General features: G+C 37.5%; 1 protein-coding gene across 1 annotated transcript; it reads right to left on the bottom strand.

Annotated features, from left to right (window-relative positions):
* Positions 1–740: 740 nt before the first annotated feature.
* LOC122395905 (neurotrophin 1) lies at positions 741–12,162 on the bottom strand. Its single transcript, XM_043393819.1, has 10 exons — positions 12,130–12,162; positions 7,241–7,393; positions 6,816–6,986; positions 5,518–5,629; positions 5,263–5,386; positions 4,542–4,727; positions 3,898–4,062; positions 1,502–1,818; positions 1,096–1,375; positions 741–957 (listed from the first exon to the last, which is right to left on the bottom strand). The coding sequence occupies exons 1-10, from the start codon at positions 12,160–12,162 to the stop codon at positions 741–743; spliced, it is 1,758 nt and encodes a 585-aa protein (XP_043249754.1).
* Positions 12,163–24,461: the final 12,299 nt, after the last annotated feature.

The following is a 24,461-nucleotide window of genomic DNA, read 5'->3' as shown; positions in this document are numbered from 1 at the left end:
TTTGTTTTACATACAAGACAAAGAATCGAAAGAAGTTCGTTTTTCGTTATCGTAGAATGTACAAGGTTTGAAGAAGTGCAGTTAAGTCGTTGCTGTATCGTATATTTAATAATTTGTAAGACACGTACGTACAATTAGCGAACATAAATTAATAAAAATAACAAGTAATAAATATAATAGAATAAAGTTCACGCAGCGTTACATAACTACAATGATTTCGCGATTGCACCTGCCCAACGTAATCATTATGCTTCTACAGGCGTATCCTCTGTTCATTCTACTTCCTCTATGTATAACAGAAATATATAAACGTTTAGCTACGATCTATCTGTCATTCCAAAGTTTTAATCCGATAAACTTTCAATAACAATTATGTAGGCGGTTTCTAATTTTAATTAAAGGGTGGTACAACTATTACGGGGAGATTTACATCAAATAGATTTTTTAGAATTACTCAGAACCCTGATATAAAATTCCAATAGTCGAAGCTTCGTCAGAGAATGTTAGAAAAATAGTCGAAAATAATTTCACAGCTTTCTTTGACGTGAGAAGATATCTTCGATGAATATGAACGAGTGCTTAAGTTTACGGAATAACTATTAAATATAAATCTACTCTCGATGCGTATACTACGCTCTATGGTCGGTTAACAGTCAAACACGATTAATAATTCGATAATAACGATTTCTTTTTACAAGAGATATAAGGGATCAGGTACTCCGAAGTAAATGGATCTTCGCTTATGACGATATCACCGGTTTCCACGCGTTGGAATCGTCTTGGGCCGCTGACTGGGTCTCCGACGATTGCAGCATCGACGCCTCGGGTCGAAAGAAATCGATGATTGGATGGTAATTATAATTGATTCGCCTCTGTGGCTCCTGATACTCGTCGTAAAAGCCGCTGTTTTGCAGCCGCGACGAGGCGTCCATGTCCAGATCGTACGGTTGACTGTACCTGTATATTACAAACTTATTCGTAACAATTTAAAACATTCATTACGCCCACAGTCAGATGCCCAAAACGTTAACCATCGTAATCGACAAAAGTTAAGATTTTTATTTCGTTCTAAATATTCCGTCTCGCGTAGTGTACCTGTTTCCAATCGAACTGTTACTCGCAGCCTCGGTGTTTTCTTCGACGTGTGTCGTTGATTCTCGTCTGTAAGGTGGTCTGTTAGGTCTGGTTGGCCTGGAGCCTTTCAGTAACGGTCCGGTGTAGCCTGGAGCCCTGGTGTTAGGCGCGTGTTGCTGAGGCAGCTTGTCGAACGGCCTTGAATTCGATGACGAAGGCTTCTTCGACCTCGTCCTCACGGGAAGAGTGAACGACGGTCGACTTGGCGTGGCATCCGCTATGGGTTTCTTGTTGCTCGAGCCTACAGAGCCAAAGAAACAAAATAATAACTCTGCCTGCACAATACTCGTCGATAATCCCAATAAGAAATGATTGCATATTTTTATTAAGTCAGACAAATTAAGTTTCTTCTCGAGCGTACCGTGACTGGAGTCAAAGTTATTTGCGTATTTGTTCAAGTAGTTCAGCTTGGAAACGTCCTCGTAATCTTCTTTCTGATCGTTCGTCGTGGCGAAATCAGATCCTGGGAACGATTCTTTGAGCTTTTGGGGTGGATCCTTCTGATGAGGGGGAAAGATCTCGCTATAACCGTGCACGTGGCAGCTGCAACACGACGGCACTTTGAAAATGTCCATGTGTAGGCCCAATTTGCTGTCCCAAGTCAGCAGTCTGTGATAATTGTACACTTGCACGCACGACGATCGATAGTTCTCTGAGATGAACGAACAACTCGACTGTGGATTCCTGGAATTGAATAAGTTTCTATATTATTCAATCGTTCGAAGGATTCTATTTCTATGAAATTCTACGTAGTTTTATGGGTGAAAAGAAAGTGAGCTGCAAAGTGAGGTCTTCTACCGCAAGGAACTGCGAACAAAGTAGATATTTTGCTCAATCGTTTGTAACGAAGCATCCAGTTTCAATTTCTACGGCTAGCTTAATAGAAATGTTTCAGTGAAGCTGTTTAAGAAAGTGTTAATTGAATGTAACATCCATTTTTCTTGTAGTACGGAAGTACATCGTTAGAATAAACGATAGAGATGAATTGTTTCGAAAACAGAAGGAGCGAGTTTCTAGGAAGTCATGAATAAATATTTGAATTGCAGATGTAATGAGAAATAAGATAAAATTCATGAAAAGAGTATTCCTCGGTAATTAATCGTAGTTTCGAATCTTGGTATTCTCATAACAGTGATAAATTAATTGTTAATAAAATTATTCTATTCGTGTTAGAGTGCTTTCTATAATTTTAGCTATTTTCTCTTTCATTGTGGACACTAAAATTCTTCAATATCTTCTTCATTCAATATGTGATGTACTTCCTTATTCGTGTATCTCTATTATATTCTTTTTATGCGTACTTTTTTATTAAACGTTTCTAAAATATTTCCAAAATAGTACAAAGTGAAAGAAGTACTGTTTTATTAAACTTTTTATATAGTGTGACTTGTTGGCCAGTTAAATGATAATTTCTAAAGTTCAAATTTAACATAATATGTACAACGTAAGCAATATTTTCTGCATCAAACGTTAAATGCAAATTAGAATTGAAATTATAAAATAAAGTTACCTTTGAAATCTAAGTGGAAATTATTTAATAAATATATTTTAAAATTAAATATAGAAGGAAGCATAAATTATAGTAATTGATATGGTCATCGGATAGAGGGTAAGGAACTCTTTAAAGTGAGCGTTTGTACGAGACGTTAGCTTTATTAATTCCGGAGATATGAAAATTTTTGTTTCGAGTCGAGTGTCAAAGTAAATGTTAAAATAAACATGGAAGATAGCAAAAATTATAGTATGTGATATGGTCATCGGTTAGGGGATTAAATGCCCTTTAAAATGAGCGTTTGTACGAGTCGATAGCTTTATTAGTTCCGGAGATATAGCGATTTTAATTTCAAGTCGATGCGGTGGCTAGTTTCTGAGATGGGGTTTGTTTACGTTTCGTAGTGCGCTCGCGCGAGTTCATTCATCTCGCACGCGTGACACTAGTAAACAATGCGTAGTAAATTCTTGGAAATACTTCGCCCGGAACTAGGTCACTCGGTCACGACTCACGTGCGACAAAGAGGTCCAGCGCGACGCGTCAGACGGAGACAGAGATAGTCAAATTAAAAAAATTACCCCTTTACATAAATTACGATATCTCGAAAACGGAAAGTCGGATCGACAAAAACCAAAAACCATTTTAAAGGGGAGGCCTTGCCGCTGCTAACGGTGGCTCAATAATTAATAAAACACTAGTAGTTTCGGAACTGTACGCGTCTAAAGTTTTACTATTCTTAATACGCGTTAATAGGCTTTCGTAAGACGGAGAGTGGAAATTGAAAAATTATCTTTTCATATAAATTACGATATCTCGAAAACGGAAAGTCGGATCGACAAAAACCAAAGACCATTTCAAAGGGGAGGCTTCACCACTACCAACAATGGTTCAATTATTAATAAAATACTAGTAGTTTCGAAACTACACGCGTCTAAAGTTTTACTATTTTCAATACGCATTAGTAGCCCTTTATAAGACGGAAAGTGAGATCCTAGTGGAAATTAAAAAATTACCCCTTTACATAAATTATGATATCTCTAAAATGAAACGTTGGATCGACAAAAACCAAAAACCATTTCAAAGGGGAGGTTTTACCACTTCTAATAGTTGCTTAATAATTAATAAAATTCTAATAGTTTCTAAACTGCATGTGTGTAAAGTTGAATTATTTTTAATACGTAGACATGTCATCCGTTTCATAGTCGATCCAAGAAAGTCGAGCGCCAGGAATTTATTGAACGATCTAATATTTATAATTAAACTCTACTTACGAACACTTTTCCAATCTCAAAGTCTGCGTGTGTTCACCGGTGTTTATTATATATTTCCAAATGCCAGAGGCGGCTCTGGCCAACTGCGGGCGTGCATACTTGATGATCGACGGACACGTGAAACCTTCTTCAACATTGTCAAACGGTGAACTTAAATCGGATCTCCTAAAATAAATTAAAGAATAAAATATTGAAAGTCAAAGGCAAATTTAAAAAATTAAGTTTGAAGCTTTATGCCAAACATATCTTCTTAAATATGTTCTCAAAAAATGTTTACAAATCCTCAATCACGATTTTGTCGTTCTTTTATCTTATTTTGGCGTATCGAATCACCCCATAAATAATTATCAATCTTATAAATACTGTTTAGTGTACTTTCTAATCCTGCAAACAGATAATTCGCAATACGTTGATGCATTGCTGTCTGCCGGGTAAACGTTCAACAGGGGGTCAGTATATATTATTGTTTAATTCCAACAAAATAAATCATTGAACGATTTACAAGAATATTTTACAAATTTTCAATATTTTACTGGTAAATATTCTTTGCTTCTTTACTTTCTTTATTTCTCAAGGGTGATATGAATAGAATAACCTCAAAAATAGACATTATCATACAAGTTTCGACAACAATTAACTCTCACCTTCTGATCTCGTTGTTCTCGTACCGATTTTCATATCGTCCACCATACTTGTTCTCATATTTATTTTCGAGAGGCAACGAGACCGGCAGACTTTCACCAGACTCATCAAAATCCTGCGACTTGTAATCAGTCAACAAGGCTGCGACCATCTCCTTGTTGCTCCTCAAGCTCCTGGTTATCGCCTCGCTGAACAAGTTTCACTTCATTAAAATCAATAAATTGAACGATGAAGAATTAATTACAAATCATTACGGGCGTCGTTCGAGTTAAACACAATTCGTTAAAAGCGTCTTTAAAACTCCCGAGTCGTACGATCTACTCCGTTATACATTTTACACGTGACAAATCACAAAGTCATATTACCCAGAGGGAGAGGGGGGGAAAAAACGAAAGTTCATGCTTTCGCCGTTAATTTCACGACTTCCTCTTTCGTCCAGAGTCCCGCGATGCTCGGTTAAATGAACAGACGATGAGAACATCGAGACAAACTGACAATTGCGCAATGGCAGTACGAATGTATAGAATTGTAGGAAAGTACTTTCTTCCATTTTAATGAGCCCCGCGAATTACGTCGTTACTGTTGTGAAACGACGGTCCAATTAAACCTAATCCTTGTCTCCGCGTTCGAGAAAATATATTAGACTGCACGCTGGCTCACGAATCGGTTGTGCAATTGTTGGATTCCGGTGGAATAAAGGGAAAAGTGTAACATTAGACTCACTGCGGATAATCAGTTGCTTCGAGACAAACTGTCTTTGTGAAGAAAGTGCACTCGTTCTCCGTGGGATCTCTCTTTGCTTCCGCGGGCCGCCTTGGTGGTCTGATTATCGGCGTCCTGGTCAGATCTGTGAAATCAAGATCGTTTCAATACCGATATTCCTACTAAATTACTACGTAAAAGTAAAGAACGATATTTTATGAGTTTCTCTGTATTTCTGAAAGGTGATCAAAGGTTGAATATAAACAGAAAGCAAACCAGAATAAACGTTTCTTCGATTCGTGAGAGATGGTCTTCTTGGAGGGGGTCGATACGTGGGACGTTTCCTCAAACCAGATAAACTAGGTCTAATAATCTTCAGTTCTTGAGCCTATAAAAAGAATAAAATTTATTCAAATGTTTGTATTTCGAGTTGAGAAAATTTATATTCGATCGATCTAAATGGAGTCAAGAAGCATGTATTCTTTGACAATTTTTTGGTGCAATAATGAAATTGTCGAATCTTCAAATAATCAATTAAGTTCACTGAATTTTTAATTTCGTAACGAGTAGATAAACTCTTCCATTCAACTTAATCTCTCTTCGTAATTAAGTGTACGATAATTACATTTTAATTTTAATTTCAAGTTATCCGTCGCGGGGATCTTAATCGCTGGTAACAATGTGTCCGCGTGTTTGCATATATTTTAACCCGGTACGCTAATTAATGTCCAGAATGGAAAGTGCCCCGCGTATATTCGTCGGAAATGACTATGTTCGTCCAACGCGTGATTCTCCTGGAATTTCTACGCGGACTGTAATTAAAAACATCGATTGCAGCCGCGTGAAAGTGCTCGCGCGGGAACATATCCTACGAACGAAAGTGTCCTCCTGAAAATTCCTAGATCCAACGAGATAAACGGTCGAAAGGAAATGCTGGTGACTTTAACACACGATGAAAGATGCGTATCTCTCGTTAGATTAATCGTACTTTGGACTGGGGGGCTTAAATGGCACGGTGAAACCGAATCGAAGTCGTAAAACGTTAGATATTGACGCGATACTAAAATCAATGCGAACGAGAAAGCTGAGTGCAGCTGTATGAGATGTTTGTGTGGTTATTTTACGTGACACGTGCTTTTGTAAATAAGTTTAAAGATTGTCACACGATGACAAGTGTATTTATTGGACAGAAACACATTGGTACACGCTTTGGAAGATTAGCGACGATTCATTGTACAGAGAAGCTCTGAAAACTACTTTCTAGAATTTTCTCCTACAATTTTTCCTCTACGTACATGTTTATCGATATTGATTCTGAGGTCTCAAGACAGTGCAATCTAAATATTATTATTCCAATGTTCTTGGTCAAAATAATGCCAACTTGAGGTATGGAAAGGGTGTCGAAATTATATTTAGTTTTTGGACGTACTTCTATGTTTAAAAAAATAACATAATCATTGCAAATGAAATGAAATACACTAAGACATTATTTAAACGTTATAGAGGATTTAAAAAAATAGTAATATTAGTAATTTATACTTCGAATAAGAATGAGTTAAAAAATTTCTATTCACCTCTGGTAGTTCCTCTGGCGTTTCTTCGTCACCTGTAGCGTCATCAGGTATAATTTTTGCAATATCTGCACTGATCGGTAGCGCTAGCCCTCTGGTAGCGTTCTGTCGATTCCCATTTCCAAAGGTAGAACGAAACTTCTTCAATGACAGAAATATCAATTTTTGAATAATCTTTGAAGAACCAATATTTAAACACTTCAAAACCTTCACTTTTAGATACCATTCAGAAGTAACTCAGAATCTAAAATTCCTATCTTAAATCTTGATCTTGAAATTTTATTTTTCATCGCAAACTTTCTTCTCTACGAATTTTTGATCGCGTTTAAAGTAAATCTGTTACAGCGTTAATACGTTTAACCGCAATTAACCGTGGTTAACGCGCCGTGTAAATATTATTTAAGCAAATAGAAACCTCTTTCGCTCACCGAAATCGCCGCCGTCTTGTTCCCGGACACTTCGTCGTTGATCTTGATGGACGCGACGGTCGTCTCGTTGTGTTCTTTATGGTCGTTAAGGTCCGCGTCGTCTTTGAGATCCTCCTCAGCGCCGACATTAATCGAGGATAGTAGCACGACTGCCTAGAGAGTGAAACGACCACGGGATCATTTGTGTGCGTTCGCACAAACTTATTATTATCACTGACAATAACATTGTTCGTCACACACGGTGCGGTCGACTTATTATATCGTGCGCGTTGCATTCGTAACCATCGCCTGTCAAATCATCGCGAATGATTAATCATTTTCACTGCACGAGCTGTTACTTGCTTTCAATCATTCAATTTTAGAGTCACTTCGTTTCGAACGACATCTCGAACATTCATGTATGAAACAATCGTTGCAATACGGGCATAAAACGCGCGTTAAAATAAATTTTGCATCAGATTTCCGCGTAAATGCATCAACTTCGATAATTAAGTCGTACCAAGCATGTACAGTGATTCTATTTTGGTAGATAAAGTTTTCCTTCTGGAGTTGAAAACACATTTTATTTATTATGGATTACTTTAACAACACTCGAAAATATCTTACTAAGAATTATAGTAATCGATTGACTGACAGAAAAGAACCAACTGTCTAGTCTGCATGTTCTCTTCACCTAATCTTGTGTATTCGTATTATATACATTTTGACGTGACATTTTAACCCATGTAGATCCTTCCTAAACAAAAAGTACTTTAAATTTATTTATTTTTAATAACTCAAGCCAAACTATAATGAGTAATGTATAAAATAATTCTACTTTGACTAATTTCCAATCGTATGTTTCGACATTTTTAGACTTTAATATATTTTAGATTTCAAGAATTTTTCATTCGACAACCCTATATAAATTTTTATTACAAGATAAAAAAAGAAAATTGAAATTATAGCCTTCATTGATATTTCAAAGGAGAACAGTAACTGCTCTAACGGGTGGGCAGTTAAATTGATCGCTCTCGTTAATAACCGCGCGTTAATTCTAAATTATGGTACAGCCAACGACTCTTACTATATCATAGCGTGATTAAAACGATGTACCCGGAATACCGCGATTTCTTTCTCCCCCGTTCGGACACGTAATTAATTCTTTTCCGTTATATACAGAAATTTACGACCCTCTCGGGGCCCCGGAGAATAAAGAACGAAGATCCCTGATAAAAAATCATCGTGTCCCGAAACTGGTATTGCCTCCACTGTGTTTCGTTTTTTTATTTTTCTCTATCCCTCTCGCGAATTCTTCGGGATATACGAGTGCAACGCACTCTTGGGCTCTTATCGTTCTCAGACGATCGTTTCGTTCGAAACGCGCCCTTTCCCTCTCGTAATCGTAACGCGCGCGGTACGTGGAACGCGATAGGATTTCCCTAAACAGACAATGCAACGATTCCGCGGTTATGCGTGCAGGAATTAAATCGCGTGGAGGCGTTACGCGCGCCTCTTGTTTACCAAGTCGGTGGACCAGCTATCTTAGGAAGAAATCACGTCGAAAGCGGACGTGTGCGTCGACTGTGGAGAAACGTTTCGTTCGCGTTGCAACGGAAGCGCGCAAACTGACGCGCAACGTCGTGAAATCGCCGTGAAAACTCGAAAAGGAACACTCCGAACGCACGGTTGTGCGTGATGGGTGAAATTAAGCTATTTTCCACCGGACGACGCGAGAAAGAGAATGATAAAAACGTACGTGCCTGCGGATCCGCGAGAAACACTCGCGACGGTGAAAGTTACGTTGTTCTAAACGTGTGTTTACGCTCGTGTATATCATCTTGGCTAATTCGATGGCTCGCAACGCTCGAGATACACCTGCGTTGAGAAACCTTCGAATCGTTGCTTTGCATGGAAAGATTACGAATTCATTTCATTTTAGTCCTCTTTAGACACGATGTATTTGTAACTAGAGCACGAATGTTAGACACAGTGTAATATTTATATAATTTATCCTGTTGTATCGAAAGCGCAGGCGTCTACGCGGTTGTTTCGAACTGTCGATTAATCGACGACAGTGCAACGCTTCGGTGGAGGTTTTCATTTATCACGGTTGCCTAGTTTCTCTCTTTGAATTTGAATAAGCGGTTGTATAACTTTCACGCTGATACGGGGACCAGCGACAAGGGTAACTTTCTAAAATACAAATTTCCGACGGTTTTTTGATTGGGACCAGATAGCGAATGGAAAGTCAAAGTATGTACCGTTGGGAGCTGAAAATATTTGTTTCGTTTCATGAAACATTGCATTCGGGACACGTAAATAGAAATAACTTTCGAAAATAAATATGAATTAATATGAAAATTAAGTAATTTAAATAATCATCGTGTATTGGAGCAGATACGATTAGATTCGCGATAAATTCAATAAAATTACAAACTGGGGTCCTGTCAATCTTAAGTATAAAAATGAATTGCTCCGCAAACATGCCAAGAGCAATAAAATTTCAATAATTGACGATACCAGTATCCTAAATTTGAATCAACAGGGTGAAGATACCCTGATAAAAAACAAAACATCGAATGAATCAGACTGAACAGTGATCTATCTCCAATTAGATGGGATCTGACAGGCCCACCCAGACACGAGTAAAATAAAATAATGTCCACACCCTTTGCATCGAGACTAGCCAGCCTCGAATCGACTAGAACCGGATTCAGGTTCCATCAAGTCTATCTAAATAAAGTTTCACTCGATTCGAAGCACCTGGTTCGATCGAGCCAGGGTTCGGTTCACTGTCCCCACGAATTAGGAGTAACAGGTTTAAATCATTCTATATTCAACGTAGCCCGAAACAAGTTTATAATGTCCTGAAACGATCCTGCTGAGTCCCAGGTATCTGGAAACTATAATGTTGCTAAATTTTTCGAACATCCCCTGAACACGAAAATTTTCAACACGATTCTACAGTATCAGAGACAATTCTTTTTGGTGGTCTCGTGTGTCTCAACGTAGAATCATGATTTTCATTGATGCTACAATTTACCACAGACCTTGTGCCGATTTATCGAATCGAGTTGTCTTATTTGTTCTTGTACGACAAGTTCTGATTCGTTTCTTACGCTGCAACACCTGATTTCGCAGAATCTTTCTGCTCGACTTAACACGCTTTATTTTTTGGCACGAACGCGAACGGAGAGGCGCGAGAACGAAGTGTTAACGCTGTCAGTGCAGGAAGTGGGCAATGTAATAGCACGTGAGACGCATTATGCCACGTGAAATAACCGTAAAAGTGGAAATTCCAACATATCCTCTTTTGTTTGCAATCAGCGTTGACCCAGTAACCATGATGCTCACACAGAAGAGCTACGATTTCACTGAGTGATCCTTTTCTTTCCTATCGCGGCTCGTCATCAATTCTTAGCTAATAGCGAACAATTTTCAGGATATTTTGTAACATAACCCCGCAGTTATGATTATTTACGTGGAATGGGCGTAACGATTTCATTTTGTAGCCCGAGACAGCCAAACCGAAGATTTCGTTTCTTCCCGACCAGTAAGGCGATAAATACTCCGATTATCTTCTTGTCAACGCGTAACCTATTTCCAAGCATTTTTAAGTACACTTTCATATACGAGGAGCGAATAATTTTACAAATGAATTCGTGAAAGACGCGCAATGGTAGTAATTGATTTAACGAAACGCCGTTAATCACGGTCTTAGTACTTTTACGTTCCGTTTATGTACAATTGATTCAAAAAATGAACTTTCGAATGATACAATTGCCGTTTTACACGCAACCGAGTCATGAAGTTTGAAAGGAACGATTCGTTTCGAAGAAGGTATACTTTCTAGCATCGCAGAGATTCCTAGATATTTTTGTATTTTCTTCGAGGACGACACTTTTCTTGCGCCATTGGCACGAATAATAACGCGACTAATTTTCCTTCGACTTTCGTCAGTAATTTCTTACAAAATTATTACTTGATAACTATCACTGTCTATAATAATTAATTTTCATTCGTACACATATTTTCTATTGTTTGGAAATTCGTTTAATGCTTCTAATCAATGATCATTGTCACTGGCTATAAACCTACAGTTTTAGTTGGCTATTTTAAATCTTGTTTAATTTATTAGTTTTCGAAATGAAATATCATTCGTTCGTATTATATTTGAATTCGTTCCAAGCAACATAGAAACAAAAATATATTCAACCATTTTCAATGATAAATCGATGATAGACGAATAATAACAGTTTCGTGAACCAATATAAAAAATGTGAGATTAAAATCGTCGTGTATCCCAGTAACAATACTCTATTTACGCGGTTATTAAATGTTTCACTTGTTACGCGACAGCGAACTCGGAATTCTGCAGCGATTAAGAGGAAGCTATTTACTTTTCCTGGTTCCGGCAGGTTACTGGATCAAGGCCACGCAAAAGGTTGTTCCACTTTAGCAGAGAAGCAACAGATGTGGTCAGGTGAGCAGTCAGTCACCTTCTCGCGCCGAAAACACGGCATTAAAACGCGATTTAATCGTCAATTAAATTTCCTCGAAGAAATTTTCTTTCAAGAAATATCTCCTTGTAACTTTTTCTTGAGTTTGTCTTTTAATAATTTTATATTTTTCTCTGTAATAATTTGTGAAGATACTTTACCCTTTTCTTTCCTTTTTCTTTTTCGTATTTTTATATTTTTTTAATTTATACTGGCACAAATATATACTATATTTATAACTTTAATTATACCTTTGAAGTTAATATAAATTCTTAACGAAAAAGGAGATATTTCTGCGTAGCTTGCAAAGAAAGCTCTAGTCAATAATTTCTCCATATAATGCACATAATAATTTGTATATTTATTTCCTTTCGTAGATCGCTAAATAATAGACGAATATCTCTTTACCACTGAAATGAGAAGTAATCCTCGTGCCATCATTGCTCTTCCGTGTACTCTAACATCAACGATCTCTTCTCACTTCTTCCCAACGCACCGAACATTCACTGCCACTGTTAACTATCGCGTTTCTTCTTCTCAATTTTCCCTGCTTCACCGACGAAATTCTCAGTTCCTCGTTACTTCACCGACAGCCCCAACGAAGTAAACAAATTGCGAGCCACCAATCATCGATGGGGGTCCCCGATCGACGCGTCTCGTTAAAGTCCCCAAGTCCTCCACGGATACACCAAAGAAAACGGGCTCCCTCGATTTATTACTTCGTTTCTCTTCGCGTTGGCACGGATCAGAGGGCGAATATTTCAAATCGAACTCTCGACGCGAGGATGTAGAGGAGAAACAGTCCACGCGTTTCGTGGATGGGAAAACTCTGCGTCCGCGGTGGAGCACCGAGTCGTTCTTTGAGCCGCCGCGGAGTGTGTATGGTCCTCGTCTTCATCAGGTGGAAGGAGACGCCAAAGAAGAAGAATCGACTCGACGCTTGGCGGGTCTCACGTGGGGATAATGTAGGAACGAGCGTGGTTCGTCCTGCGTGTTCCCCCTTTCGTACAACCGTGACCGAGAAAACCGGACGGCGGATAAGCGTGTCGTATTCGAGAGGAGGAAGAAGTCGGCCACTCGACCTCTCCTCCTTCCTCGAACAGTACAGCTTTACTATCGGTGAACAGCTCAGGCTGAGAGGTGGTCGTTCCCCATCACCCCTCGATGTGACAGCACGTCACGTTTTTTTTCCTGATAGCTCACGATTGACTCATCTTCGGTCTGCCCTTCTTCCTCTTCGATCAGAGATTTTGCTTCTCTCAGCCTCAGAACGTTTCTAAACGTTGACGATGCAGAACTCAAAAACTGACATCCATAAGTCTGACACGAGTCGTTGTCCTTCGATCACGATTCCCTTCTTGGACTGAATTACCTCAGCCTGTAATCGGAATAATGATTTAATCGTGGGCGCGACAGAGACGTGAACGTTCAGTCTGTCATCCTTGAGTTCCGTGAAATCGACAGTCACTTGGTGGCGTTAAGAGATTATGGTATATTTTTTAGTTGGAATAAAAATTAATGACTTTGGTAGGCACAAGACAAAAGCTCAGTTTTGTTGACTAACTTTTACAGAAGGTGTTCTACATGTTCCCATTTTCATACATCCTTGGCATCTTCTTACAGAGTTGCTAACTTTCTCGAACATTCCAGGTCTCGAATTACTTCCCAAGCACATTGGATTCGGTCATGCAATTATTCCAAGTCGTTTAAAGATCCTCATAAAAAAGAATTAAAAGCAGGAGATATTAATACATGGGAACATTTAGAACGTGATTTATAAACATATGATATTTAAAAATAAGTCAATCATAATGTAAATACTGAATGGTTTGTTTTCAACACAGTATAGAAGTGCCTTTCGTCCAAACTGGGGAACATTATTTCGTCGTAAATTGATCAAAGGTATTTGGAACATGTCTTTAATTACACCTTTCACGATTACCCTCCCACCTGGAATTAAATTCTCAAACGTCGTTGATTACTACTCTCTTCAAGTACTTTCGATGTAAACGCGAATAGCTCACATTTTCCAGGCTCAGAGTAATGAAGGTAGTTAAAAATTGAACAGAAAAATTTGTTGTTAACTTGGTTACAACAGATGCCGCGTAACGCGGAGTAGAACTGTTAGTTTCTTGGTAAAATGAAGCAGACTACGAGAGAAGAAGAGAACTCGAGTAAAGTGACTGTGTCATCGTTGAAGATTGTGAGCCGTGCGACAGGTGGTCGATGTTATTTTCGCCTTAATTTTTTGTACAACTCGAGGACAAAAAGCGCGAGAAAATGTCCGTCTTAACGTTAATTCAACATTAATTTCGGGTGTAAATCACTGCATTTGACGTCACGCCAGGAAACCGATTACGAAAGTATGGCAATATAAAAAGGAATATTATTTTAGAAAGTAGAATGCCATAACGAATGTCTTTGTATTGGTGTCACAAAAATTGAGGGTAAAGAAGCCATCGATATTACTTTAATTCCATTTATTCTTTCAGTGTCACTAGGTGTTGACAGTTTTATAGACTGGCATAGGTATATCTAACTTCGATATTAACCTAAACTAATACAGTAAATAACTATTGGAATAACAACTAATATCACTCTTAAACCCTGAAAGGTTTCGAAAATCGTACAAATTGCACAAAGCTCAGAATATAATAGCTTGATTTATTATTCAAGTTATTTCAGTCCAGTGAATTGTTGCAAAAAGCAGATATCATCCACAGGAAGCAATAAATTCCTGATTCAGTCGCAATCTGGCACCCGTTGCAGTAAACCTTAGCAATTAAAAGCGAAACCGTAGCGTTTTTCGCGTCCAATAAACTTTCCTCGTGCCTCGAATCCTGGATCCAATTGAGATTCGTTTTGCTCGCGTGGTAGCCACGTTTCTAATAGCAGCCTCCTGACGAACCGGAGGGTGAAAGCGGCGAAGCGTTTCTGAATTAGACAGGCACGAGGTTTCGGTTAAAACACGGTCGCCGGTTAAACCAGCAATCAGCGTTCGTCACTCTCGTATGGTGCTCTTCAGGGGAGTTTCTACGACTCTCGCTACTATCGGCGCACACTGTAATTGGCGACATTTCGTACGGAAACGTCTGGTGCAAGAGGTCGTTAGGGTGTTTAACGTAACGTTTAACGCAACGTAATCGCCGATAGAATCTCGGGGAATGTTCAGCGAGGCAATTGACATGCGATATCCTTACCGGAGCGTCGAAACTTCGCAGGAAGGATTACAATTACCTTCTACCTGTTACCCGACTCGTTCCTCGGTCGGAAACGCTCCCTGCGCGCCTGTAATTAAATGCTAGCGAAGAAGAGTCGACTCGTTCGTTTCCAGCCAACCGGTTCGTATTATCGGCTTCTTGGCTAGTTATTGTTTCTCAGACACTTTTTACTATCGAGAACTTGTTATTTCTTTGATACTACGCGGGTAGTTCGCGCCGGGGACCGGAAAGTGTGAACGATATTTCAAGGTGAATTACACTTTGGGGTGCAATGGTAGCAGGATTATAGGATGTATCATTTTCCAATTAACTTCAAACGTATAGTATTTAATTTCGTTTAAATTTGTACGTACGAATTTATATTATTTTTTGTAACAAAATAGATGTACATTTCTTGGTGTCAAGTTTCACAATCACGAGGTTAGTTGTCATCAAGTCTTATTCATTAAAATCAACACACATTTATATATTTATATATGTTATTTATATGATGTCAAGTTCCACAATCACGAGGCTACTTGTCATCAAGTCTTATACATTAAATAGTATTTATATATTTATATAATAACATGTAGTATATTATATGTTATAAAATTGATTTAATTGGTATAAAACTGTTTTATAAAATTGGTTTTCTATAACAAAATGGATATACCTTTCTTGATGTCAAGTTCCACAATCACGAGGCTATTTGTCATAAAGTCTTATACATTAAAATCAATACATATCTATATATTTATATAATAGCATGTAGTATATTATAATCTACTTGTCATCAAGTCTAATACATTAAAATCAACACATATTTATATCTTTATATAATAACATATAGTATATTATAAAATACTTGTCATGAACTCTTATACATTAAAATCAATACATATAAGACTCGATGAAAAGTAACCTCGTGATCGTAAAACTTGACATCCAGAAATGTATATCTATTTTCTTACAAAAAACCAATTTCATAAAACAATAAATAAATAAATAAAAAAGAAACTTGTCAGGGACGAAGAAGGGATTTAAAAAAAACTTTCATAGTGTTCAATGCTGGTAAGATGGCATTCGTATCTGCACGTGCGTACTGCAATAGGCGCAATAGGCTCGTGGACGTGGAAGGGGAAGCAGTCGTCACGTGACGGAGCCCATCCGCGAAGTAGATGGCTTAGTCAATCGCGTCTGTCAAGCGGAGAACGTCACGGCTTCCTGCCCTCGCCCCTCAGTCGTCTCAAGCCGCCAACTTACCAACAACACACACTGGGTACTTCTCTGGACGACTTATATTTAACAACAGCAACTTTCCTGAGTAGAAGATTTTTGTAGTTTGCTTGGATACTACTTATGGGTGAGTTTATAATTATTTCATAACGAAATAGTGTTATTTAAGGAGCAGGCTTTTTCTTTATCACATTGACTGTCATATTAGTTTTCCCTATTCTTGGATATTTTCAACATTTTTTGAAGCTATAACGTAACGAATTTAACCCTTAAGTGGACTCTCAATCTCAACTGAATTATTTTACTTAATGTACGATTAGTATGATCTTGCAGACTTTAAATGCGTTTCTCTAGAAATGTAATTTTCTTAACTGGTGTAGATAAAATCTCGAAAACTATACATTCGATTGCTCCGAAATTTTTACATGTTGTTAAAAAAGGTTATTTTTGTAATGAGTTTATGTAAGTAAAATGACAAAAATAACAGAATGATAAATTAATTATTTTGGTTCAGGCGATAATCAGGAAACCTACCGAATAAAAATCTCTTTATTTTGTTTAATTTAGTCAACCTTGAGAGCTGCAATCACCTACGTCAGTGTTTAAACACATGTTTACTGTGTTTTTATTTCACAGTTTTAATTTATTTTGTATTCCCAAAGGATAGTTAAGTAATCTACGAAAATGAATTACAGCGTTAGATGTAAAATTTATTTAAAAAAATTAATAAGTATGGTTAACTTTGCAACGTTTACACGAGACTGCCCCCTTATTAAATTATCAATAACATCGTCAGTCATTCCCATCTCTAATTGCAAGCAGCGATATTAGATAAATGCCCGACAAATGGCTCTTCGAACGTCTCGAAACGCAACACGGTGAAAACGTACTTACCCACGGCGGGACAACTGTGTAAATCTCGCGTATAAGCGTAAAGCGTTTACGATCCCCCTAATTTTACTCTATAAATTTACAAACCCAGCGCTACCAATGGCACGCGTAAACTGTCACGGGATACCATTGGTGGCGGCGGTCACGGTATCCATTGTCCAGCAGTCTACGACGCCGGGGGAATCTGCATTCCGAAACGACGCATTGCAACCGATAGTCGGCGCATAAAGATCGCCGTAAGGTGTTCCACCGAATGGTTTAACGATACTGCCCTCGCGATGGTTTCCTCGCCGCGGATATTTAAAGGAGTCGTGGAAATAGAAATAAACGGCCGGTGGAATCGATCGCGGGACGATCGCCGGGTCAGTTAAGGCGATAAAGAAAACTGTTATGGCTTCGGTATGGGACAGTTTATAGGCGTTATGCGCGCCACGACAACGTCCCCCCAACAGCCACTCGAACCTGTTACACGGTGCGTTTCGAGCAACGTGGCCACGGTGAAAAAGGACTAACCGCGACTGGGGGGCGTTCTTGATTTACGCATTCGCGTGTTTTAGGATGTGAACAGGCTGGCTGACGGCGACAAGACGATTCCGATGTTCGCCACGCTTCGAGAGAAATTGGGAAGGAGATTTAAAACGTAAATCTTTTCGTCGCGCTGTGTGTTCCGTGTGACACTTCTTTACGCATCGAGTCTTATACGAAGTCTTATTGCAGAGGTCTGACGTCCGAAGGGAGAAAGATCTCTGTTCCACTTGGATTTCATTGAACTTTTGATAGTTGAAGGCATATACAGGTTCCTAATTATCGAAATAAAAAGAAATTAATTTCAGCGTGGATAGCTCATAATTTCAAAGTAAATTGTGACCGTTCTAACTTGTTGCTTTCTCAGAAATAAAAGATTCGAAGGTCCATTCAATTATTAACGGAAAATCGCGACGTTTCAAGAGGTCACCTCTGTTCCACTTGGATTTCATTGAACTTTTGATAGTTGAAGGCATACGGATTCTTAATTATCGAAATAAAAAAAAATTAATTTCAGCGTGGATAGTTCATAGTTTCAAAGTAAATTATGATCGTTCCAACTTGTTGCTAGAAAAAAAAGATTCGAAGGTCCATTCAATTATTAACGGAAAATTGCGACGTATAGAGGTCATCTCCTCTGATGCATCAATCTCTGTTAAGTGCCAAGAACTCTAAGAATTCCAAGTCCCGAGTGTAATTATGTGTTTTGTTATGAATGGCCTGAAAGTGTTGGACGTTGTAAGCCTCTAGAAAAAATTCTTAATTTAAAAAATAATTTAATCTAGTTTAGACGATTGATCTTTATTTTTGTAAGGACGCGTGCCATCCGCGATTCACAGGGAGAATATTGCGAAACAATACGTACATACATGTGTAAATAAGGTAATGGTGAGAACTGGAATGTCGAAAAGCGTGTTACAATTTTACGACACGTCCGCAATTAAACGATACTCGCGCATTCTTCAATTTAGCCCCGTTTATTTCGTCGTTAGAGGAAGTCACTTTCACCCACTGTCTTCTTTCAGTGTTATTTAATTAGCTTTTAACGACGCAATTTACACGGTACCAGAAATTGTTTGTTTCCTTCATTAACCCGTTTCGTAAAAAATTAATTGCGTGCCTGTTTCTTTCGATGTTTCGACGGTAAAAGAGTGCCATAATTTTGTAACAGTAATGATCGCTACGACCCAGAAACTACTTCGACTTTGGTATTGCAGGTGTGTCTAAATAACTGTTAATTCTTAAATAGACGAGTTGGGTTTAGATAGATCCTTGATGGCTATTTTTGAATTAGATTAGAAAATATTTAACGCTCTATTTATTAACGAATAAGCGTTTATTGACTTTAAATTGCGTAAAGGAAAGAAATGGCTGATGTTTCAAAGGATTTCGATATTCGCTGCTCGTATGGGCATAGTTCCTTCGAGGGATGTAATAATGTGCCTTTATGTTCGCAAAATTGGAAGACGCAGCTACTTCTAAAGCCTTGGCGAGTCTTTCGCGTCTAAAAATGGTCGGGACAGCCTGCGGCGGTGTCTTTTATCTCTGTAAAAGTCGCTTCATCAACGATTCGTTACCGGTCTTCTTTCCCTCGAGAACCAACCTAAGATTACGAACGTTAAGTACCATTAAATTAAAACTATTCAAGTATGGCGTAGCCTTCTGTTACGTTATTCATCGAGTTATGCGCAGTTTTTCATTCCAAAGTTTTTATAAAATCGTTGCAATCCTTTTTTTTATCGACATAACTGCCGCCAGGAATTATTATCTCTTTTTAATTTCTTTGGTAAAAGTTGGATTCCATTGCTGTATATTTCTAATGACTTGGATAGAAAATATACGTAGATCTAATTTTAAAAATAGAGTTTGTAAGAACTCACGTTTCTTCTAAATCGATTTTTGCTTTGATAATTCGAGTGGGGCTTCCCAACTATAATGAATCGTTTGTTTTTATTTTATTTTCGAACTTGTGTTTGGTATTCTCGACGCGCGGATATTTTGCATTATTTCGGCAAGTTACGGTAAAGTGAAACGCGCTCATTTCGTAAAATATTTGGGTCACGGGCTCGTTAACTTTACTATAAAAAGAAATGGCTTTGATCGACGAAAGGTAAAATTTTCAGCCTGTAACGAACGAAAGTGGAACGCGTCGATACGATCTTACCTTTGATTGCGCGTTACTTCTTCGAAATGGAAATTTATGTTCACAACATCCACATTATATACACTGTAAAAATTAATCAGAGATCTCGTTCCTCGCAATCAGTGTGGACATCCATTGCTTTAAAGTTTCTAGTATGTTGCTTAAACGAGACATTTAAAATAAATATTTTCTTGTACTGTAGAGTTTTAGTATTTTCTTTGAATTAATGATATTTGGACCAGTCTTCTGAACAGTTCAGAAATGTCTTCTAACATGAGGAATATAGAAAGTCACGATATTCAAATCCACAGATATATAACTCGTCATAATAGTTAAGATAAAATCAGGCCACTCCAAACTAACAGATTTATGTATTTTGAATAGTATCTCTCGTATCACGTATCATGTAATTATTAAATCCCAGAATTGCACGTGAGGGAGAATAAAATGTGATGATATGTTGTCAGGGATGACCTCTTTGATCCAGGGAAATTAAATTAAATTTTTCAAACATTTTAAAATTCTTGGTGATACATAGAAAGTATGTCGAGTCTTTAATAACACGTTGACTGGCACATCGATTTTCCATGTCTTAGAATGTCCTCGATATTTATTTAAATTATACTCTGAAAAATATTAAAATTCAGTGGAGTACTTGGAGTACTTGTTATTGTATAACATTCGTAATTACAACAGCGTTATTTGACAGTTTACAAGAAGAGAAATAGTTCATTCTATAATGGATAAACAGTTGCATATATTATTTCCAACATTAGACAAAACGGGATAGTTTTCGAGCTGATAACAATTACTGTATCCAAAGTTTTAAATTTTACTTCAATTTAATTCTCCATAATACGAATTACTTTTAACTTCAAGAAAAATTAAAAAATAGTTGATGGATAATTAGAATGATAATGAGACTCGAATTAAAGTGCAATTTTCAATAAAAATTACCTTTCCAGTGTATCCATTTTGTACGATAAATTCCAGCTAATAATCATTATAAATACATTCTGGTGGTGCTTATGTAATTTCTTTTAAATCGCAATGTAAAAAGGTAGGATTATGTATCTAAAAAAATTGATATATGACCTTAGAATCATAGGCTGTTACAGAAGATTAATGAACTACTCCATATGTATTAAGAGAATCAGTTTTGGTTGATTTGTAACGACGAGATTGTCAGGAATTTTCAGACTCATTCCCATAACGGTAAAATTATGATCCTCAGTATATCTCCATGTGAGAATATTAGTTTGTAGAAAAGAATATAATAATCATCGAATCTGTCTTTCGATATTCTTTTAGTCCTCTTCAGTATTTCTACAAAATTAATTAACGAAGAAAATTGGCAAAGCTAAAAGGAATACCAATCTATTGTTATTAATTTGAATTATACATAAGTAATATAAAAAACTTATATATAGAATGATGACGATGTTTTATAGTATTCATTTTCATATTCCAAAAATCATCAGATTCTCATTACCTATCCTATATAATATTCCTTCATCGTTAATTAATTTTGTAAATATTCTAAGGGAATTAAATTAGCTAAAAATGTTGAAAACTAGATTGATCAATATTATAATATTTGTATAGTCGTTTGCAGTCGATACAAGTTTAAATTGTTATTTTGATTAGGCAAGATAAGGTCATGAAGTCTCAAATTGTCGCTGGTTTATTATACTGCTTGTTTGCAGGCGTTGCGTAGAAATTCTCGTAATTTTTGGTCACGGCTCACTTTCGATGCATTCTTTCCTCTCGAATATTCGATGTCATCTCGAACGGTGTTCGTGTGTTTTCGATTTTCATATTACTCTCGCGATGTTATCTGGACACCGTTAACTTGATTTCTAGGCGAAAGTCTTTCTATAGATAGCAACCGCGACCTAGACACACGTTCCCAGAGAATCTTCCTGCACGCGAGGCTTACCCCAGTGACCTTCGTAAAATAACTATCCATCGGCTCGTTAAAGTCATCGGAGGGACTTTTATCTATCCCTAAAACGAGCACAAATTACAGCCTTCTTAACGACAACCATTAAAGACGAACGCCGATGCGATGCTCGCGTTAATTGAAATTGTAATTTACGACGATCATTTCGCCAATAAAAGTATTTTTGCTATCGACTTCTGCCCCTTTATCGGTTTCGATGATCCTTGATTTTTTCTATTACCGTTGCTCGAAGGACATAAAAAGGAATAGTCTCGCTACCTTGGCATTTTTTATATAACGACGCGAAGCATAGATTTTAGAAAATATAGAATCACCGTCTCACAGAAATTAGTTTCCATCATCTTGTAATTTAGAGCGTTCATCGAGCTTCAAGTTACGTTAGAGAACATAATGCTCAATCGCGTAGGAGTACGAATACATTTCTATGGGATGAGAGTTTGCAGTCGAGAGAAAGGACAGTTGAAAGTGAACTACGAGGGAGAAAACTTGAGAGAATTAACCTACGGGATGCGAACGTGAGATTTGTGAAACTTTATAATTTAAAATGCATAGTAATCGCGTTGGACGTGCGGATAGAAACTCTATACAAATCGCTAAGTTCGAGTCAGTCGCATTATTCAACACAGACGACTCCAAATATTCAGAAATAGGCATGACAATTTCAAAAATTAAGAAACTCACTCACAAGACTATTTTTCAACTACAAAATTTGTTCGATGCTTTAATCAAATATAAAATTGTAAAGTATTGGGTTCTAAATGATTCTAACTTAACCCATATTTCTAGATGCAAATCGATTAGTGTAAAAAGCTTGCAATTCACTTGCTTTTTATTCCATAAATATTTGGAATCTTTAGAGTATTATCAGAGATTGTCCCATTTTCTAGAATCACCCAGTATACATTCGGACTTTAAATTTGATTAAGAAGATAAAAATGCGGTACGAGGGCCGCGGATACGTGCACGGAAAGTATCGGTGCGCTTCGCGGATCGTTTATGCGATTTTTCTCGCGACGTTAGGTCTCTTTCTCGTACGACCATCGGTTTACCCCGTGGCCATAAACGAGTCTGGACGTTTTACGGCTGTTTCAAGATTTCCGGAATGCGATCCAATTTACGATAACGATCCGTGCACCGATACACGGCGCGGCGAACACGGCTCTGCCAGGAATATGCCATCCACGCAATTGCAACCAACAGACTTCAGGAACCATTGGAAACGTCGGATGACTCTGACCAATTTCTATGCTTCCCTCGTATCTGTTTTCGTCTGGAAAGATTGGCCAATTTCTGCGATCTCTTTCCTCTCGAGTCGTGCTCGTCAGCCTCGTTTATGCTAAACTTATGGAAAATTAATGGGATTAACTGCGGGACGTTTCGACGATTGAACAATGAAACGCGTTGACGCAGAAAACTTATTTTTAATTATTCCACTTTTCGCTAATCCATTCATTTTTTTTTGTAACGAGTTAGTTGCAAAATAATTTGTGCATTAAAAAGTATCGTAATATTAGTAACATCTCACCAGAAAAGATGATTACGCAGAAAATTTATTTTTAATTACTCCACTATTTTGCTAATCCATTCATTCTCTTATAAGTTAGATACAAAATAATTCGTAGATTAAAAAATATCGTAATATTAGAATCATCCCACAAGGAAAGATAATTACTATTCACAAATCTGAGATGGAAGAAAGCTCAATATATAATTTAAAATGTGAAAAGGTTGCATTATTAGAAGGGTCCACATTTTATTTTTGCTTAAAATGTAAGATGATGAGTCTCTATTAACACGGAGAATTTTACCGTAGTATTATACCTGAGAGTTTTTCGATTCTCGGGTCGGATTACGCACCCTGTCTGAACTTGCATGTTCCAGAGGACATTATCAACCATACGGCGAACAGGATACAGGAAAGCCAAACGTCTTTGGAGATAACTCATACGTAACACGTTTGTCGGGCTTGTTACGAGGAAGTGTATGCAACTTGTTAGCCGACATTCAATCAAAACGTCACTGCCGCAACACCTTCTTAAATCACTCGAACTTGATGATAAGATAACACTGAACGCAACATCTCATTCGCAGATTTATCCCTAACGTTTCTGCTGAAACTTATTTCACCCTCAACCGGTATCGCGTCTTACTTCTTCCATAACTGTTACGGTCACTTTGATCTTTTTTAAAAATAATAATTACGATATCTGCGTTATCTAATTAGGTTTGACAGTGTTTAGCAAAAGCAGAGGTGGTACTGCTTTGTTTTTCAACACGTTTTATATACAGTAAATCACTCTATATGTTTCGTATTTTCTAAACATCTATCTAACTCTTCAAAAGAGACTCAAATTGTCAAGTTCATGGTGACCGTAATCGCGTAGAAAATTTGTAAGAGACATTTAAATTTGTCAAATTTTCTAGAGGTTCCGTTTAAAATGATCTCAAGGGACTTCCTGTACGATTTCCTTTCGCAAAGTTACAATAGTCGAAAGATTAATAACATCGTTATTCAGAATCTTGCAAAATTTTTAACGTTACGTTTGATCAAGATTAAAATGAAACAATATTGGCAATAATTGACAGCGCTTTTGCGTACTGATCGAGCCATTAGGGAAGATAGTAACTATTCAAAGGACTAGCTTAATATTAATGGACAGAGTGAAAGATACACGAAGAGTTCTGTGGCCATAAATTGGCTGGGTAGTTTAATTATTCCGAGTCTCGCGAAATCCACTCTGTCTTAAAGTACTGCACGGTACGAGGACCTTTCGGGTGT

The sequence above is a fragment of the Colletes gigas genome, unplaced genomic scaffold (assembly GCF_013123115.1).
Source record: "Colletes gigas isolate AHSC1104 unplaced genomic scaffold, ASM1312311v1 Colletes_gigas_Sc00006, whole genome shotgun sequence".
NCBI lineage: Eukaryota > Metazoa > Arthropoda > Insecta > Hymenoptera > Colletidae > Colletes > Colletes gigas.
This window is presented reverse-complemented; position numbering and strand designations above follow the sequence as displayed.